Source organism: Bos taurus, chromosome 6 (genome assembly GCF_002263795.3).
Source record: "Bos taurus isolate L1 Dominette 01449 registration number 42190680 breed Hereford chromosome 6, ARS-UCD2.0, whole genome shotgun sequence".
Taxonomy (NCBI): Eukaryota; Metazoa; Chordata; class Mammalia; order Artiodactyla; family Bovidae; genus Bos; species Bos taurus.
The window spans coordinates 80,859,345-80,876,423 of NC_037333.1; the positions used below are offsets into that span (position 1 = coordinate 80,859,345).

General features: G+C 36.1%; 1 protein-coding gene across 10 annotated transcripts in view; it reads right to left on the reverse strand.

Annotated features, from left to right (window-relative positions):
• Nucleotides 1-17,079, reverse strand: part of EPHA5 (EPH receptor A5) — a 408,104-nt gene that overhangs the window by 26,769 nt on the left and 364,256 nt on the right. For 9 of the 10 annotated variants that reach the window (XM_005208053.5, XM_010806168.4, XM_059887773.1 and 6 more), the window contains 3 exons: nucleotides 8,319-8,380; nucleotides 6,324-6,533; nucleotides 2,672-2,821 (listed from right to left, as the gene is read on the reverse strand). In XM_005208053.5, coding sequence (XP_005208110.1) covers nucleotides 2,672-2,821; nucleotides 6,324-6,533; nucleotides 8,319-8,380 — 422 coding nt within the window. Of the gene's footprint in view, nucleotides 1-2,671; nucleotides 2,822-5,617; nucleotides 6,091-6,323; nucleotides 6,534-8,318; nucleotides 8,381-17,079 lie in introns of those variants that run through there. The other variant, XM_024993587.2, reaches the window with a different exon arrangement.

Sequence of the window (17,079 nt, forward strand, 5' to 3'; positions counted from 1 at the left end):
AAAAACCATAGCCTTGACTAGATGGACCTTTGTTGGCAAAGTAATGTCTCTCTGCTTTTTAATATGCTGTCTAGGTCGGTCATAACTTTCCTTCCAAAGAGTAAGCGTCTTTTAATTTCATGGCTGCAATTACCATCTGCAGTGATTTTGGCGTCCCAAAAAATAAAGTCTGACACTGTTTCCACTGTTTCCCCATCTATTTGCCATGAAGTGATGGGACCGGATGCCATGATCTTAATTTTCCGAATGTTGACATATTTGGGAAGGACTAAAAATAATTTCAAGTGACAAATCAGAATTAAATATATCTCAAGAGTGAGAAGGAGCTATAACACCAAATAGGGATAAATGTTTTCCTCGAGAGAAGGGAGCAGCCTTGTTGGCATGACAGAATGAAATACTCTCATAAAGACTAAAGGAAACAGTGGCATTGAAATGAGCCTTGAGAGAAGTCCAAAGCCAAACCATATGTTTCAAGTTAGCATTAGACATTTATCTGGAGAGTGTAGCAAATAGCAAAATAGGTCTGGTCTCTGTCTAGACTAGATTAATCCATAGTAATTATTACATACTGAATTGAATATTTTATATTCAATTAGAAGACTGATTCAATTGGAAACAGTGTGGAGGTTAGGTATAAAATTTTGGAGAGCCAAGCTGAAACTTCTGGCATAACTTATATTTTTGTGGCCTAAAGAAAGTCATTTAATCTCTCCAGTGTATTAACTGGGAAATGGATAATAACCCTCTGATTGATTGCTAAACATGCAATGATTTCATCACTTTGGCCACAGTCCTGGCCCTAAAATCATAAAGTTGATGACAGTAGATGATATTTTCTCTCAAATTTAGAGAAACATAAAAGTCAGCATCCCTTCTTTGCTTGACTAAGTCAACCAAACAGGACACAAAGAAAACTAGTTGTAGCATTGTAGATGACAAAAAGAAAGGGAGAATCATTGCCTTGCAGTATGCTTGCTGAGAGGCAGGAATCAATCAGCTTAATTTCCTATTGCTATCCAAGAAGAATGCTGTTAAATATTTCTTGGGAAAGCCAGAGGGCGACCTTGACTTCTCATCTAGGGAATCTGAAGGAGGCAGGCTGGTTAGAGCAGCACTGAAGAAGGATTCTTTACCAGCTGGGCCAAGAATACTGGAATGGGTAGTCTATCCCTTCTCCAGCAGATCTTCCTGACCCAGGAATTGAACCCTGTTCTCTTGCATTCAGGCGGATTCTTTACCAGATGAACTACCACGGAAGCCCAGGACAGCCTGCAATAGTACCTAAAAGAGGGGACACTGATAGAACAACCAACAAGAATGTGCTGTCCTCTGGTGAAGCAGACATGTGTGAGGCATCATAAGAGGCTGTGAGGTGGGGAGCAGGCAGTAAGTATGGGAATTCTCGGATATCAGCTGGAATACAAGGATCTCACAGAGAGGACAGCAAAAATCTGACAATTCTTCCTTCCCAATCTCCCTACCTGGTGTCAGGCTGACCCTGTTGTTATAGAATACACTTTGAAATGGATGTAGGATTGACTTCGATTTAGACTGGACTTGGATTTTTTTATCTGAAAGTGAATCTTAATTACTAGCATGGTACTGCTGATTCACCAAAATGCAGCTGGAGAGTTACAGTACCTGTGTAATAATCCCTAAAGGCGTAGGAGAGGGAGACTTTAGAGAGCATGGACAAAAGAAATAATTGGGGAAAAAAGAAATGTTTTAAATCGTCATGGTGATTTATTGAGCTAAGCTTGTTCATTATGCTGTTATTTTCTACAAAGAAGTAATGAGCTATTAGTTGTTAAATCATTTAAAACAGTATAGGCATAGAGTATTGTTTTTGTTTTTGATACAGTAAGGACTTAATACATGTTAGCTTTTATAATTATTTATTTGAATAAAAATATCAAATTTCAATGTGATTCAAAATAGAAAGGGCTGTACTGAATAGTCACAATGGAAAATTACAAAGGAAAAGACCAGAGAGTCATGTGTCAAGCATCATTCTGAACCTGAATAGAAGATTCTTTTTTGGGGTCTTTAATTCCAAGATTCTATTATTTTAAGCTTGAATTATTTCTCCATATGGGAAAAAAGCAGCTTTTTTTTTTTTACTTTTTACAAAATTAAACAGACAATATAACTCTTCCTCTATTTTTAAATATAAAGAAACATAGATTATTTCTTTTTATTCTCTAAGAGCATCCACTGTTAAATCAATATCATTCATCCTTTTCATATGGAGTATTAGCTCCTTTTATCAGGCACATGTTGTAAAAACTTGCCTGTCAGCATTCATTCTTTGATGGCTCTTTCTTCATTTTTGAAAATGATACTGACATGAAATGAGTGAAACATCATGATAGTATAGCTAGAACTGTCCTGGCAAGGGACTAAGCTTTTATATAACAATAACTTGCTTTCCTTTGTGCTAACTTATTTTGAGGTTTTGTATAAAGGATTTTAATAACAACAAAACAGACCAGAGGTTAAGCAAAGAGCCTTTCACTTTTTTAAGCACCTGTCATTTTCAGAAATACACATATATATACACAAATACACACTTATATTTGTGTGTGTGTGTGTGCATGTATATAAAAATTGCATGACTCAGAGACCTATATCTCCTTTCAAATTTTAAGGGGACTAGTTTTGTACTTACATCTTGGTTGGTCATCTCCCAGTAGGGTCTTTCTCCATAAGATACAACCTCCCACATCACGATTCCATAGCTCCAGACATCACTCGCAGAAGTAAACTTTCGAAAAGCAATAGCTTCTGGGGCAGTCCATCTGATTGGAATTTTGCCTCCCTAAAATTGAAAAAGAATAAAAAAAATGCCCACATACTTCAAATGTATCTAAGGATACTTCTGCCTTACTGAAAAGATGTAGAAAGAGATGTAGCATTTTTAAGTGAATCTGTTTGACAGCATGCAGTCTCCTTTCACATATCTCAAGCCCATAAGCACTTGTAGACTGACTACTAATTGGCTGTCCAGAAGCCTTCTAGTTTAAATTCTGTCTGACTGCTGGAACACATACAAGACCCACATCTCAATTACAGTATCAGGATGGCAACTTTAAGTGGGGAAAGCAGGCAGTAAGGCAAATCAATAAGGTATACTTTCATGACTTGCTAACAGAAAGTAAAGGACTCAAATTCCCAGAGTATCACTTTTTCCTTTAATATAGGGATTGTAAATAGAAATTCTTGATTGCTGAATGCAATCCTGAGAAGTTTCAAAGTTAATAAGACAAGCATGAAAATCAGATATATTAAGAAAAAAAAAAAACTTGGTTATACTTTCTCCTGACACTGTGCAATTTATTTTAGACTTGATTTCTCTTATTTTTTATTGTCATACTTCTGTGTGTATTTGATCAAACTGACTATTTTTAAAAGTAAAAGGCACGTATCTAAATTAGAGTCAACCAAATTAAAAATTATTAAAATTAGATTATGGGGGAACACTCACAAGGTTATCAAGTTTGGGTTTTTACATGATAAAAACTATGATTTGGTAAGTTTTCTCTTAGTTTACAAAATAGACAATTTTATATCTCACCCATTTCAGTGTAAACTCTTTTCTCTTAAGTTTTCAAAGAAGGAAAATCCATGCAACAAATATGTCATCTATAAGCAAATACACCTTAAAATAGAGACTGAGAGAGAGAAAAATGTGGGTTTTAAATATTTTCTTGGAAGAAACTAAAATATGTATTCCTGTTTTGCAGGAAGAAAAAAATTTAATTTACCTACTAAAAAAAAATGGGACTTAAATTGCTCTTTATGAACCAAAGCTTCAAGACATATGAAGAAATAACAACTTCATGTAATGATTGAAATTTCTGTGAGTTGACATTAATTTGAATTATTCAAGCTAATTTTGAATTATTTGCTCCTTAGAAACATGATAATACCACTTTAAGAAGACTCTCCTGAAACATACTTTTGTTAATTAAATATTCACAGGCAAGATCACATCATTAGGCCAACTAGGTGGCATTTGGGATGGCCTATATTACTATTATTTTATTATATGTATTTATTATATAATATGTGTATACATACACATATGTATACATAATAATATATGTGTTAACATATATAATAATATATGTATACATAAATAGTTGTTCAGTCGCGTCTGACTCGTTGCGACCCCATGTGGTATAGCAGCCCACCACGCTCCTCCGTCCATGGAATTCTCCAGGCAAGAATACTAGAGTGGGTTGCCATTCTCCAAGGGATCTTCCTGATCCAGGGATTGAACCCAGGTCTGCATGGCAGCCAGATTATTTACCTTCTGAGCCACAGGGAAGCCCTTATGATTTCTCTTCAAACTGCAATTTGTCGATTATTTTAAACTTCAGCCTGGAAGTTTTCTCCTGGTCCTCTGACCATCATATCGTATATCAGTATTATCTGAAGTTCCCTCACTGACTCATCTCTCAGTATATGGATTTTCCACAAAGTGCAACCATACCCCATTTCGAGGAGTAAATCTTGAGGGCCTCATCTTTGGCTTCCTTCCCCCTCCTTCTCCACTAGCATAACACATTTACACAGATCTTGACAAATTCACTTTATACGTTTATTAATAACTAAGACACCAACCAACCATACTGGGAACAGATTTTTCTATAAACTCAGTCTTGTTTAGGCCAAGTTTATTAAGTGTAACTCTAATCCCAAGAGAATCCCTACTTGAGGTTTCAGTTAACAGAAATAATGACAATAATAATTAGGTCTAGAAGACAGGAAAATCCCACCAATTAATTTATTGATTTATTAGGCTGACCAATGGAAAGTTTTGTTTGCTTAGGTAAGTTACTCTTGATCTTCAGCATAGTGAAATCCTAATGATCCATAAATCACAACACAATGAAAAAAAAACAGCCTTATAATCTAAAATAGACTAAAACAAGTAATTTTAAAACATTGAATTAAATTAGAAAATGTTCACATTTAGCATAAGTGATGTCAAAAGTATTCTGTATTGAAACAAAAGTTAACAACATTGTATATATAGTGAAAAAGATATAATGATAAATTCCTGCCTTCGTAAGACGTTTAAACATTGAGGATGTTTTGATGACCTTCAAAAGATTTAGAACAAGTTTAGTTTATTATAAGGCATTAAAACTCAAGAAATGCAGTACATAGACTGCCCAGGAAATTCTGTTCCATCATTACCCAGAGTTTTCTACAGAAAGAACTGTCAATTGTATTACAATGATTCAGGAAGCAATTACTTTGCTGGAAAAGGGTGTTGATTTATGCTCATTTTGACAATATGATTTAGTGACCAATTTTCCATAGAAGCCAGCTTAACAGTTTACATGGTATAAAAGAAAAGCAATTAGGCATTAAAATACTTCCAGTAAATCAAAACTTTCTGAAGGAATAGCTCTTTTATTCCCTATCATATGAATATTTAGAATTTTATATTCTAAATATAATATTTATATTTAGATATTTAGATATTTCCGTACTTGTTTTATACATGAACAAGTGTATATATATATATATATATATATATATATATATATATATATACATGAACCCTATATATAGGGTTTATGCTAAAGGACTGATGTTGAAACTGAAACTCCAATACTTTGGCCACCTCATGTGAAAAGTTGACGCACTGGAAAAGACCCTGATGCTGGGAGGGATTGGGGGCAGGAGGAGAAGGGGATGACAGAGGATGAGATGGTTGGATGGCATCACTGACTCGATGGACATGAGTTTGGGTGAACTCCGGGAGATGGTGATGGACAGGGAGGCCTGGTGTGCTGTGATTCACGGGGTCACAAAGAGTCGGACACGACAGAGCGACTGAACTGACTGACTGACTGAAATGCTATACATGTTTATATATTCACATACAAAGCATATTAATATATTCAGATACATAATATGAGCACATATTACATGCATACATATATTATATGTTAATATATGTATATATTTATTACTTTTAATACAGGACATTCTTTAACTTTTACATTTAATACTGTATATGATTTTTATCAGTTGTATCCACTCTGAACCCAAACTTTTTATTTTCAGTATCTGTAGAAAAAAAATAAACAGTTAAGACTCATTACGTGAATACTTAGCTTATCTAAGTTTAATATTTGAATTTTCTGACATCTAACAAGGAAATTATTTGGACTTTTTTAGCCACCCTCTCTGTTTCCTCCCTCTTTCTTCCTATATTGGAGGAACTTCTTTTTCTTTTTAAAATCTTTAAATATTCAATGTCTCCAGCGTAGTATTTCAGAAGGCATTCTGTTAGATCTTACCCTTGTGGTGTAGGCTGCCTCAGGATCATCTTCCAGTACCCTGGAAAGCCCAAAGTCAGACACTTTGCACACAAGGTTACTGTTGATTAAGATGTTTCTGGCAGCAAGGTCTCTATGCACGTAGCCCATGTCAGAAAGGTATTTCATTCCTGCAGCGATGCCTCTCAGCATGCCAACCAGCTGGATCACAGTGAACTGCCCGTCATTTTTCTGTAAAGATTATACAGAAATATTAGTCCTGCAACACCTATCACTGGATCTTCCTTCAATCCTTAAATTAATACATACTACTACCAAATTCACATTGCAATTTCTATCTGAAGGAGAATGGAAAAAAATTAAGCAATAGACAGTAAGCCTGATAACTGTATCAGTTACCAAGTGTATACAAAGTGTCCTCTACTCAGTGAAAGCAGATGAAGGCTTTGAAAACCCTCGACCAAAATCTTATGTATTGCTGCTCTTTTCTGCTTTGTAATTCCTTTCTTAGTCATCAGAAGAGTGTTTTCATCACTCCAATTTAGTGCCTGCCTTGGGTTAACACTGCATATTTTAGAAGTGATTTAAAAGAAGCTGTTTGGATAGGCATATTGGGGTAAAGAAGTGGCCAGAGGAAATAAGTGAGATTCTGCAGTAGCAGATGAGGGAGGGAGGGACTGAGCAATGACCAGGAGAATGTTAGTATTTCTGGGAGGCTTGCGGGCACTGGATTTGGTGTAGACACACCGAATAAGGCTCAACTGATGCTTATTTTGAAATAAAGGAATGATGTGACCTTAAGGGGCTGATAAATAAACGTACAAGAAATTTGGCAGCAGAGTCTGGTAGAGGCAGGAGACTGGAAGGGAAATTTGCCTTACCATTGGACCCCTGTCATATTCTTAGGATGGTAACTAATGCCACTGCTGCTTCACTTTTCTAATCAATGACAGCTGTTGCCATTTGAGGGTGAAAGGTTGCCAGTCTACAGGTTTAATCAGGCCTGCAAACATGTTACATTGTTCAGCACATACTATTTACTAATAAAATGAGTAGCCAAAGTTTAACATTTGGAAAGTTGCGTAGTAAATTATTTTCCTAAAACCCAAAAGATCTAACAACATTGACTACCATCTATTATCACATAATGATTCTTCAAATACAGAAGTACAAGTAGTGGCTGGCCCTCAGGGGAGTTATGAGTCTGTTTGACTCTTTCATTAGTATATGATTTTCACGGATTTTATAGACATTTTCCCTGTTCTGCCTGATATTACGTATTTTGAGAAATTTAAATACTTATATTCTTTAAAAATTTTTTTTCATTGTAATTTATTTACAATCTTGTGTTAGTTTCAGGTGTAAAGTGAACCAGTTATACATATACATATATCTACCCTTTTTTAGATTCTTTTCCCAATAGGCAATTACAGAGTATGAGTAGAGTTTTCTTTCTATACAGTAGATATTCATTAGTTATCTATTTTATATATAATAGCATCTATATCATCAATTTCAATCTGCAAATGTATCTCCCTTTTCCCCCACTGGTGACCATAAGTTTGTTTTCTACATCTGTGACACTATTTCTGTTTTGTAAACAAGCTCATTTATACCATTTTTTATATTGCACATATAAGCAATACCATATAATATTTGTATTTCTCTGTCTAACTTACTTTACAGAGAGTTAAATACTTATAAAAAATTCTCTTTTTCTCCTTTCCTTCATTCCTATCCACCTTCCTTCCTTTCCTCCTTTATTTCTTTGGGGGGAGACACATTAACATACATTAAATAAAACCCTAGAGACATGTAATTTGCATTTGTATAAGTTTCAAGCCAATTTTCAAGCCAAAGTTAATTTTTGTAGTACAATTATCCTGACTCCAGATATTTCTATTTAAAATTTAGCTTTAAATTTTAAATAGAAATATTCTATTTCTATTTCTCCTTCAACATCACAGTCAGTATATAAATAACACTTTCAATGGTTGCATTTATATAAAATCTTACCTTTAAAAATGTATCTAAAGAGCCATTTTCCATATACTCTGTCACAATCATCACTGGTTTACCTGAAAAGAGCACAGTGGTATAAACTGCTGCTTTTTTATTTTGTAGTCTTATCTAGGAAAAGTATGCATACTAAGTCGCTTTTGTCATGTCCAGCTTTTGCATGCTATAGCCCACCAGGCTCCTCTCTCCATGAGATTCTCCAAGCAAGAATACTGGACTGGATTGCCATGCCCTCTTCCAAGGGATCTTCCTGACACAGGGATCAAACCTACATCTTTTGTGTCCACCGGAGTTGGTAGGCAAGTTCTTTATCAGTAGTGCCATCTTTACCTGGAAGTTTTTATTTTTGTGTGCAAATTTTATATATATACATATAAAACATTATATACATATATAATGTTTTATATGTATATATATAAACAGTCCTCTTTGAGTAGCAAGTAAATTCCTGGCATGATGATATCTTAGTATATGCTAAATGCGGTCAGAGAGAAGACAGTATCACAAGAATGATAAAGATTGATATTTAAGATGAAAAAAATTTCAATATCAAAGTCCATTTGTGTAGAAAATGAGTTTAAGGATGAATTTCATTTTAATAGAGGTAATGATATGAAATGTCAAATAATAATATCCAGGAAACACATTCATCTTTCTCACAAGTTAATTAAGTTGCTCAGTCGTGTCCGACTCTTTGCGACCCCATGACCTGCAGCATGCCAAGTCTCCCTGTCCATCACCAACTCCCGGAGTTTACCCAAACTCATGTCCAATGAGTTGGTGATGCCATCCAACCATCTCATCCTTTTTTGTCCTCTTCTCCTCCTGCCTTCAATATTTCCCAACATCAGGGTCTTTTCAAATGAGGCAGCTCTTTGCATGAGGTGGACAAAGTATTGGAGTTTCAATTTCAACATCAGTCCTTCCAATGAACACCCAGAACTGATCTCCTTTAGGATGGACTGGTTGGATCTCCTTGCGGTCGAAGGGACTCTCAAGAGTTGTCTCCAACACCACAGTTCAAAAGCATCAATTCTTTGGTGCTCAGCTTTCTTTATAGTCCAACTCTCACATCCATACATGACTACTGGAAAAACCATAGCCTTGACTAGACAGACCTTTGTTGACAAAAGTTATGTCTCTGCTTTTCAATATGCTGTCTAGATTGGTCATAACTTTCCTTCCAAGGAGTGCCTTTTAATTTCATGGCTGCAATCACCATCTGTAGTGATTTTGCAGCCACAAAAATAAAATCAGCCACTGTTTACCCATCTATTTGCCATAAAGTGATGGGACCGGATGCCATGACCTTCGTTTTCTGAATGTTGAGCTTTAAGCCAACTTTTTCACTCTCCTCTTTCACCTTCATCAAGATGTGATTTAGTTCTTCTTCACTTTCTGTCATAAGGGTGGTGTCATCTGCATACCTGAGGTTATTGATATTTCTCCCAGCAATCTTGATTCCAGCCTGTGCTTCCTCCAGCCCAGCATTTCTCATGATGTACTCTGCATATAAGTTAAATAAGCAGAGTGACTATAGACAGCCTTGACATACTCCTTTTCCTATTTGGAACCAGTCTGTTGTTCCATGTCCAGTTCTAACTGTTGCTTCCTGACCTGCATGCAGATTTCTCAAAAGGCAGGTTAGGTGGTCTGGTATTCCCATCTCTTTCAGAATTTTCCACAGTTTGTTGTGATCCACACAGTCAAAGGCTTTGGCATGGTCAATAAAACAGAAATAGATATTTTTCTGGAACTCTCTTGCTTTTTTGATGATCCATCAGATGTTGGCAATTTGGAACCAGTCTGCTGTTCCATGTCCAGTTCTAACTGTTGCTTCCTGACCTGCATACAGGTTTCTCAAGAGTTCTAAATAAAAACTTTCATCCAGTCTAACAGCCCTACTGATGATCCCTGGAATATATGTTGCATTTTCCCAAATTTATTTCCATATTCTTGTAATACTTTTACTTTTGGCTACCTCTTTTTTCCCTCTAGGCCACATAGCTACAATCTCTATCAATCCAAATTTTTCCATCCCTCAAAACCCTGTTCTAGTTCCTCTTGCTATCTGGAAACATCTCTTGTAATCCTTGTTCTGATGGATGAGGTCCTCCTCTTTTCACATCTGATATAAAACTGTAGCTGGACAGACTCTGAAGCCACACTGCTTGGCTTTATATCCTAGATTAAACAACTACTATCATATGATCTTAAGCAAATCAATTCTCATCTGTGTACCTCTTCACCTCCAAAATGGGGACACTAATGGCACCTGCCTCACAGAGTTATTGTGAGTATCCCCTAAGTCATATTGCTATCCAATATGTGCCCATAACTTAGAATTTAAATTTACTGTATATCATTATTTTATAAACTTTATCAACTTTGTGCATAAATGTCATTGCTAGATGTAATTTGACCAAGAGAATAGATCACATTTTACCTTCATAAAATTATGGCATTTTGTGTGTAATATGTCTGTGATATAAGATGAAAAATATAAGATCAAAAATATTTGCTATATGAAAAAATACCTAAAACAAGGTTGTTAGTTTTATCACTCCACATTAACCTCACTATATTTTTTTAAAATGCCCCTTTATTCTTTAGTAAATGTATACTACATACAATTTTAGTGCTAAATTATACTGAGGTAAGTGGAAAAAGATCTTATGGTATGTCTATTGGTTAATTTTTTATATAATAAGGGAAATGGTGGTGGTGGTGGTTTAGTCGCTAAGTCGTGTCCAACTCTTGCGACGCTATGGACTGTAGTCCACCAGGCTCCTCTGTCCATGAGATTTTCTAGGCAAGAGTACTGGAGCGGAGAAGGCAATGGCACCCACTCCAGTACTCTTGCCTGGAAAATCCATGGACAGAGGACCCTGGTAGGCTGCAGTCCGTGGGGTCGCTAAGAGTCGGACAGGACTGAGCGACTTCACTTTCACTTTTCACTTTCATGCATTGGAAAAGGAAATGGCAACCCACTCCAGTATTCTACCCTGGAAAGTCTCATGGACAGAGGAGCCTGGTGGTGGGCTGCAGTCCATGGAGTCACAAAGAGTCGGACAAGACTGAATCGACTTAGCAATAGCAGTGGATTGCCATTTCCTTCTCCAGGGGATCTTCCCAACCTAGGAATGGAACCCAGGTCTCCTGCATTGCAGGCAGATTCTTTACCGAGTGAGCTATGAGAGAAGTCCACAATAAGGGAAATGAAGCCTATCAATTATGAAATGCACTATAATTAACTTAATGGCATTGTCCAGAAAGGTACCTGTATTTTACTTGAGAAGTGATTCATTCAGGTCATAGAATTAGAACTTTTAAATTTATTCAATCAACATTACCTTGAAGTGCAAACAGATATAAAAAGATAATTACATACAAAAAAGAAGCAACTAGGAAGAAAAAGGAGTTTTCATTCCAAAGTCACTTAAAACTCACTATTTAGTATAATATGGTGTATGTGCGTGTACTAAGTCACTTTAGTCGTATCTCACTTCTTGTGACACTATGGACTGTGGCCTGTAAGGCTCCTCTGTCCATGGGATTCTCCAGACAACGATACTGGAGTGGGTTGCTGTGCCCTCCTCCAGGGTATCTTCCCGACCTTGGAATCGAACATGTTTCTCCTGCATTGCAGGCGGTTTCTTTACCACTGAGCCACCAATAGTTCAGTCTAATTTCTTACTCAGATAATTATCTTCTGTTAAAACACTTCACAGTATTATTCTTTGAATGGAATGTGACAAGTAATACTATAAAGGCAGATTGATTTCTCTCCTCCTCTTTAAAGTTTGTAAAAGTTATAAAAAAAAGTTTGCCTAAAATAATTTATCATATATTTGTAGTATACCTGTTACGTAAAACATCCCATATGTAGAAAATATGCATTAGAGTTGTCATTTGACTTGAACTTTGAAAGTGTCACCATTGTAACAAAAGGTGACAAGGACTTCAGGAAGAAGAGGTAGCCTGTATCTTGTCATGAAAGAGCTTGTCAACTTCAAACACAGCTAGAGGCCTGGATTTTCCTTTTATAATTCAGGAAGTTACAGGACATGAGTTGGGGAACACTGATTTTTAAAATGACTGGAAATACAATACCAGGAAAAAAAAAAAAAAGAGGGACTCATGTTGTATTTGTAAATGGCCATGGCAATAAACAAACAAACAAAAAAGATTATAAATGCCTTTTCTCCTTAGGATTACTGTAATCTAAGTTCATAAATTGAGATATGCTCCCAGATTCAGTTCACTTTAGTTTAAATTGCTCAGTCGTAACTGACTCTTTATGAGCCCATGGAACACAGCCCGCCAGGCCTCCCTGTCCATCACCAACTCCTGGAATCTACTCAAATTCATCTCCATTGAGTCGGTGACGCCATCCAACCATCTCATCCTCTGTCGTCCCCTTCTCCTCCTGCCTTCAATCTTTCCCAGCATCAGGGTCTTTTCAAATGAGTCAGTTTTTTGCTCCCAGATTAACTTCATTTTAAGGGCATTGCCACACCCATTCAATGGACCTCAGACAAACTACTAAATAGACCAAATTCTGCTTTGGGTCCTTTGGTCTCATTTTTATATCCTAGGGCTTATTTCTGACTATCATTAATGTTGAAACCCCTTTTCTTTCAAAAGTCCAGAACTAAATAATAACTGTTTTGGCACAGGGACCTACATGTCCAAAGTTCCACCAGCCACAATGCTGGAATATTGAAATGTCCTGCTATACGAGACATCACTCCTTCATCTGTCTGATTTCTGGAATTCAGAAGTACTCAGAGATGAAGCTGAGTAGGCATACAAAAGGGACATGCAGGTAACCCTGTCTTCAGCTTTTTATCAAGCAGTATGGAAGTATTTTTAAAAATTATAGGTATTAGCACCAAAGAGTGTGTACTTACTGAACACCAGCTCTGAACAAACTAGAAAAAGGTCTACGTTTTCAGGAATCAGCCTGTGTTTCAGGAATCTGCCCTGTGAAGCTCTTTGTCTTTCATTTACAGAAATCTGCTGAGGGTGTTGTCAGAGTTTAACTGGAACTGGAAGAACTGAATTCCAGCAGATATTCAAGGGATATAGTTGAAACTTCCTTTCATCAGCACCTCTCAGTCCCTACCATGCGAGAAGAACCGAATTCCAGCAGATATCCAAGGGATGTAGTCAAAGCTTTCTTTCATCAGCACCTCAGTCCCTACCATGTGAGCAGATGCCTTGTCCATCAAAGTGAAGACTTTGTCAATATCTACCTTTACCTCCTCTACCCCAAGTCTTTTATGATTACAGTACCACCCCTATATTACTACAACACAAACTTCAGTTTCCTTCTGTTCTCTTTTTCTAGAATTTCTTCTTTGCATCTATCCTCTAATTTTTTAGACTCTCTTCTTACAGTTATGGGTTAGTGTAAATATTTATTATGGCTCTCCCAAGGTCTCCTGAGCAGGAGTTGGATAAATCTTTATGTAAAAAATCTCTTTCTTAGGCAAATTTGTTCCTTAAATTCAACCCAAGTTCACTGAGCTTAGATGAAAGAATTCACAATCTAAAGAGAATGAACTGATCATAAACCTTACTGTTATTAAATAGTATATATTTGGAAACAAAAAAATGGTTACTTTTTTAGGGAGTTAGGCACCTGGTTTCTATCCTATAAGGTTTTTCTGGGGTTCATCACCTAATTTTAAAAGTCAGATACATTATTTATGACGGTGTAGGTTGTATTTTCAATAGCAAAAGTGTTATTTGAAAAATATGATAGGGACCTAAAATGCCTCTCATATTTCAGAAAATGCTGCTGCTGCTGCTAAGTCACTTCAGTTGTGTCCAACTCTGTGTGACCCCATAGACAGCAGCCCACCAGGCTCCGCTGTCCCTGGGATTCTCCAGGCAAGAACACTGGAGTGGGTTGCCATTTCCTCCTCCAATGCATGAAAGTTAAAAGTGAAAGTGAAATCGCTCAGTCATGTCCGACTCTTCACGACCCCATGGACTGCAGCCTACCAGGCTCCACCGTCCATGGGATTCTCCAGGCAAGAGTACTGGAGTGGGTTGCCATTGCCTTCTCGGTCAGAAAATGGGGAAAAGCAATAAAAATGCATATTTGCAAATAAGCATGCCCTTCTTTTGTTGACAAGAATAAGAAAATTCATGAACCATCCGATTATTTTTTATATTTGAGCCATTTTAATGATAATTATATTTAGTTTGGCTTATGTTTTGTCTCAGTTCCTGCTAGCCTGCAAAGATGACATAGTAATAATTAATGTGGCTTACTCTAACCATTGTAAACTCAATAAAATGGTATAAATCATTTTCCATTATCCAGTTGAAGTACAAAGAGTAGATTTGCCAATAATTTTGAAAGCATATTATAAAAAATCAATATAAAAAGAGCTCATAAAGCATGTTAAAACATGATTTTAATCTGAGAGTGGAGTTTTTATATTACTTTATGTTATTTACTAAGGACCCAGTTCAGGCAGAGTCTAAGCAGTAATAGAAACAGATTATTCGAGGAATTTGCCTAGGTCATATTTTATCATTTTGTATTGATAATCATAAAACAGCTATAGTTGATTGACTTATGGAGCATCCACTTCTTACAAGTCATGATATTAATTTTAACTGTCATCAAGATTGTGTAACACTGATATTACAAATGACTCTTTTAAGAGAGAAAAGTGTGGCTTAAAAAGATTCAATATATTATCTGAGTTGATTAGTGCAAGTTATAAAAAACAAAGCTGGGAATCAAATTCAGGTCTACCTATGAAAGCTGTTTTCCTTCCCTCCACACTATGATGCCTATAATTTCCAAATTTATTTTACATTTCATTTTAAAACTTAAAAGATAGTCTTTTGTGTTATATTAATTTTGATAATAATGACTGTGCCACACCATCCGGCTCATGCATAAACGGTAGATCCAGTGGGAATGCAGTTGCTCTCAATAAATAACATATTCTTACAAACAATCATTACTTATGGATGCTCCAAGCATTTGGCAGTGTTCAATAGTGAAGTGGATAGGTCTTGGGTTCTATAGTACTTATGTGAAGAATCTAAAGTGTTCAAACCCATAGAAAAATAAAGCAGAATGGTGGCTGCCAGTGCCTTGGGAAGGGAAAGGGGGGATTTCTGTTTCATGGGTATGTAGTTTCAATTATGCGAGACAAGAAGTTTCTAGAAATTAGCCATACCACATTGTGCTTACAATGAACAAAACTGTACTGTGTAATCTTCACCTAAAATTTTAATAGGGTAGATATCATGATATGTGGGTTTCTCTCGTCACAATAAAACTAAACTTCTGCTGCCTTACTGATGTTTTTTTGTTGCTCATGTCCAACAAAATTCAAGAAAGGAGATAACACATCATTTCTTTTAAAGCAGTTTCTCTTCATAAGCTATCTCAAAATTAGGTTAAACAAACTTTGGGGAATGTTGACTTAGCCCTTGTTTTTCAGAGCATGGCCCTTGACAAGTGGTATAGCTATCACCCAAGAAAGAGCCTGTTAGAAATGCAAAATCTCAGAGCCCAAACCAATCTATGTAAACAGATTCTGCATTCTAGCAATATCTTCAGAGGCACATTATATTTTGAGAAACACTGAAATAGGCCGCATCACAAGAGTTGTAGCTAAATCCAGGCTTATTCTTTTATTTGCATTGATACTAACCTGCTTTTCTGAAACCAGGAGTGCATCAGGAAACACAATGTATCATTTAAGGAAATAAGGGAGCATTTAATTTAGAAACATCATAATTCACTGGAAAACAGCTGTCACTTGGTTTCTCTTAGAAACATTTTACAAGATTTGTAAATAATTAAAAGTAAGCCTATGCTTATAGTGGTGCAGCTGGTAAAGAATCTGCCTGTAATGTAGAAGACAGAGGTTCAATCCTTGGGTAGGGAAAATCCTCAGAAGAAGGAAATGGCAACCCATTCAAGTATTCTTGCATGGAAAATCCCATGGACAGAGGATCCTGGTGGGCTACAATCCATGGGGTGGCAAAGAGTTGGACACGACTGAATGTCTGAGTATATTATTATATTTCTATATCTGTAGTTTTATTTTGCTATGCCATTCTATATATTTGGCTGGTATTTCATTTACTGCATTAATACTTGTAGCTTCTTGAAATTACTTTTATTTTTATTCCAAGGGAAGCTTGGAATAACAAATATCACAATTCAATTATTAATGGTCAACCAGAAAATGGGATTTTGTGCTTGTAGTAGGAATAGATAATGCTTATTAAGAAGTGGAGTGGGAAGGGAGGAGTTCGTATGGGGCAATCAGAACTTAGCAGGGCACTGAGATTAATTCCACTTGTAAAATTATGCAATTTTAATTTTGGGAAAGATTATAAAATCAAAAACCTCTATACCTTACCTGAAACAGGAGCATGGAAAAGCTAAATGTTTCTATTAAGTAGAAATTTCAGGCTTTCCATAATATCCTCTTTTATTTCAGATTGTTTACATTGATATAAACTTTTTCATTAGCTGCTCATTTATCAAGTTAAAAATGAGTCAGAACGTCTCTGACATTAGTGAAGGTGGATAATTACTTGTGAACTCAGAGATTATCAACTTTGTTACAGGAGCTGAGGAATCTAAGAATTAAAATTGTGACAGCTTTCTTTTATTAATAATGAAATTGACTTTAAATCACAAGGTTTGATTTACTAATAGTCAATCTTTGAGCCAGGAAATCTTTCTTTCTACAGTTATCTATCTTTC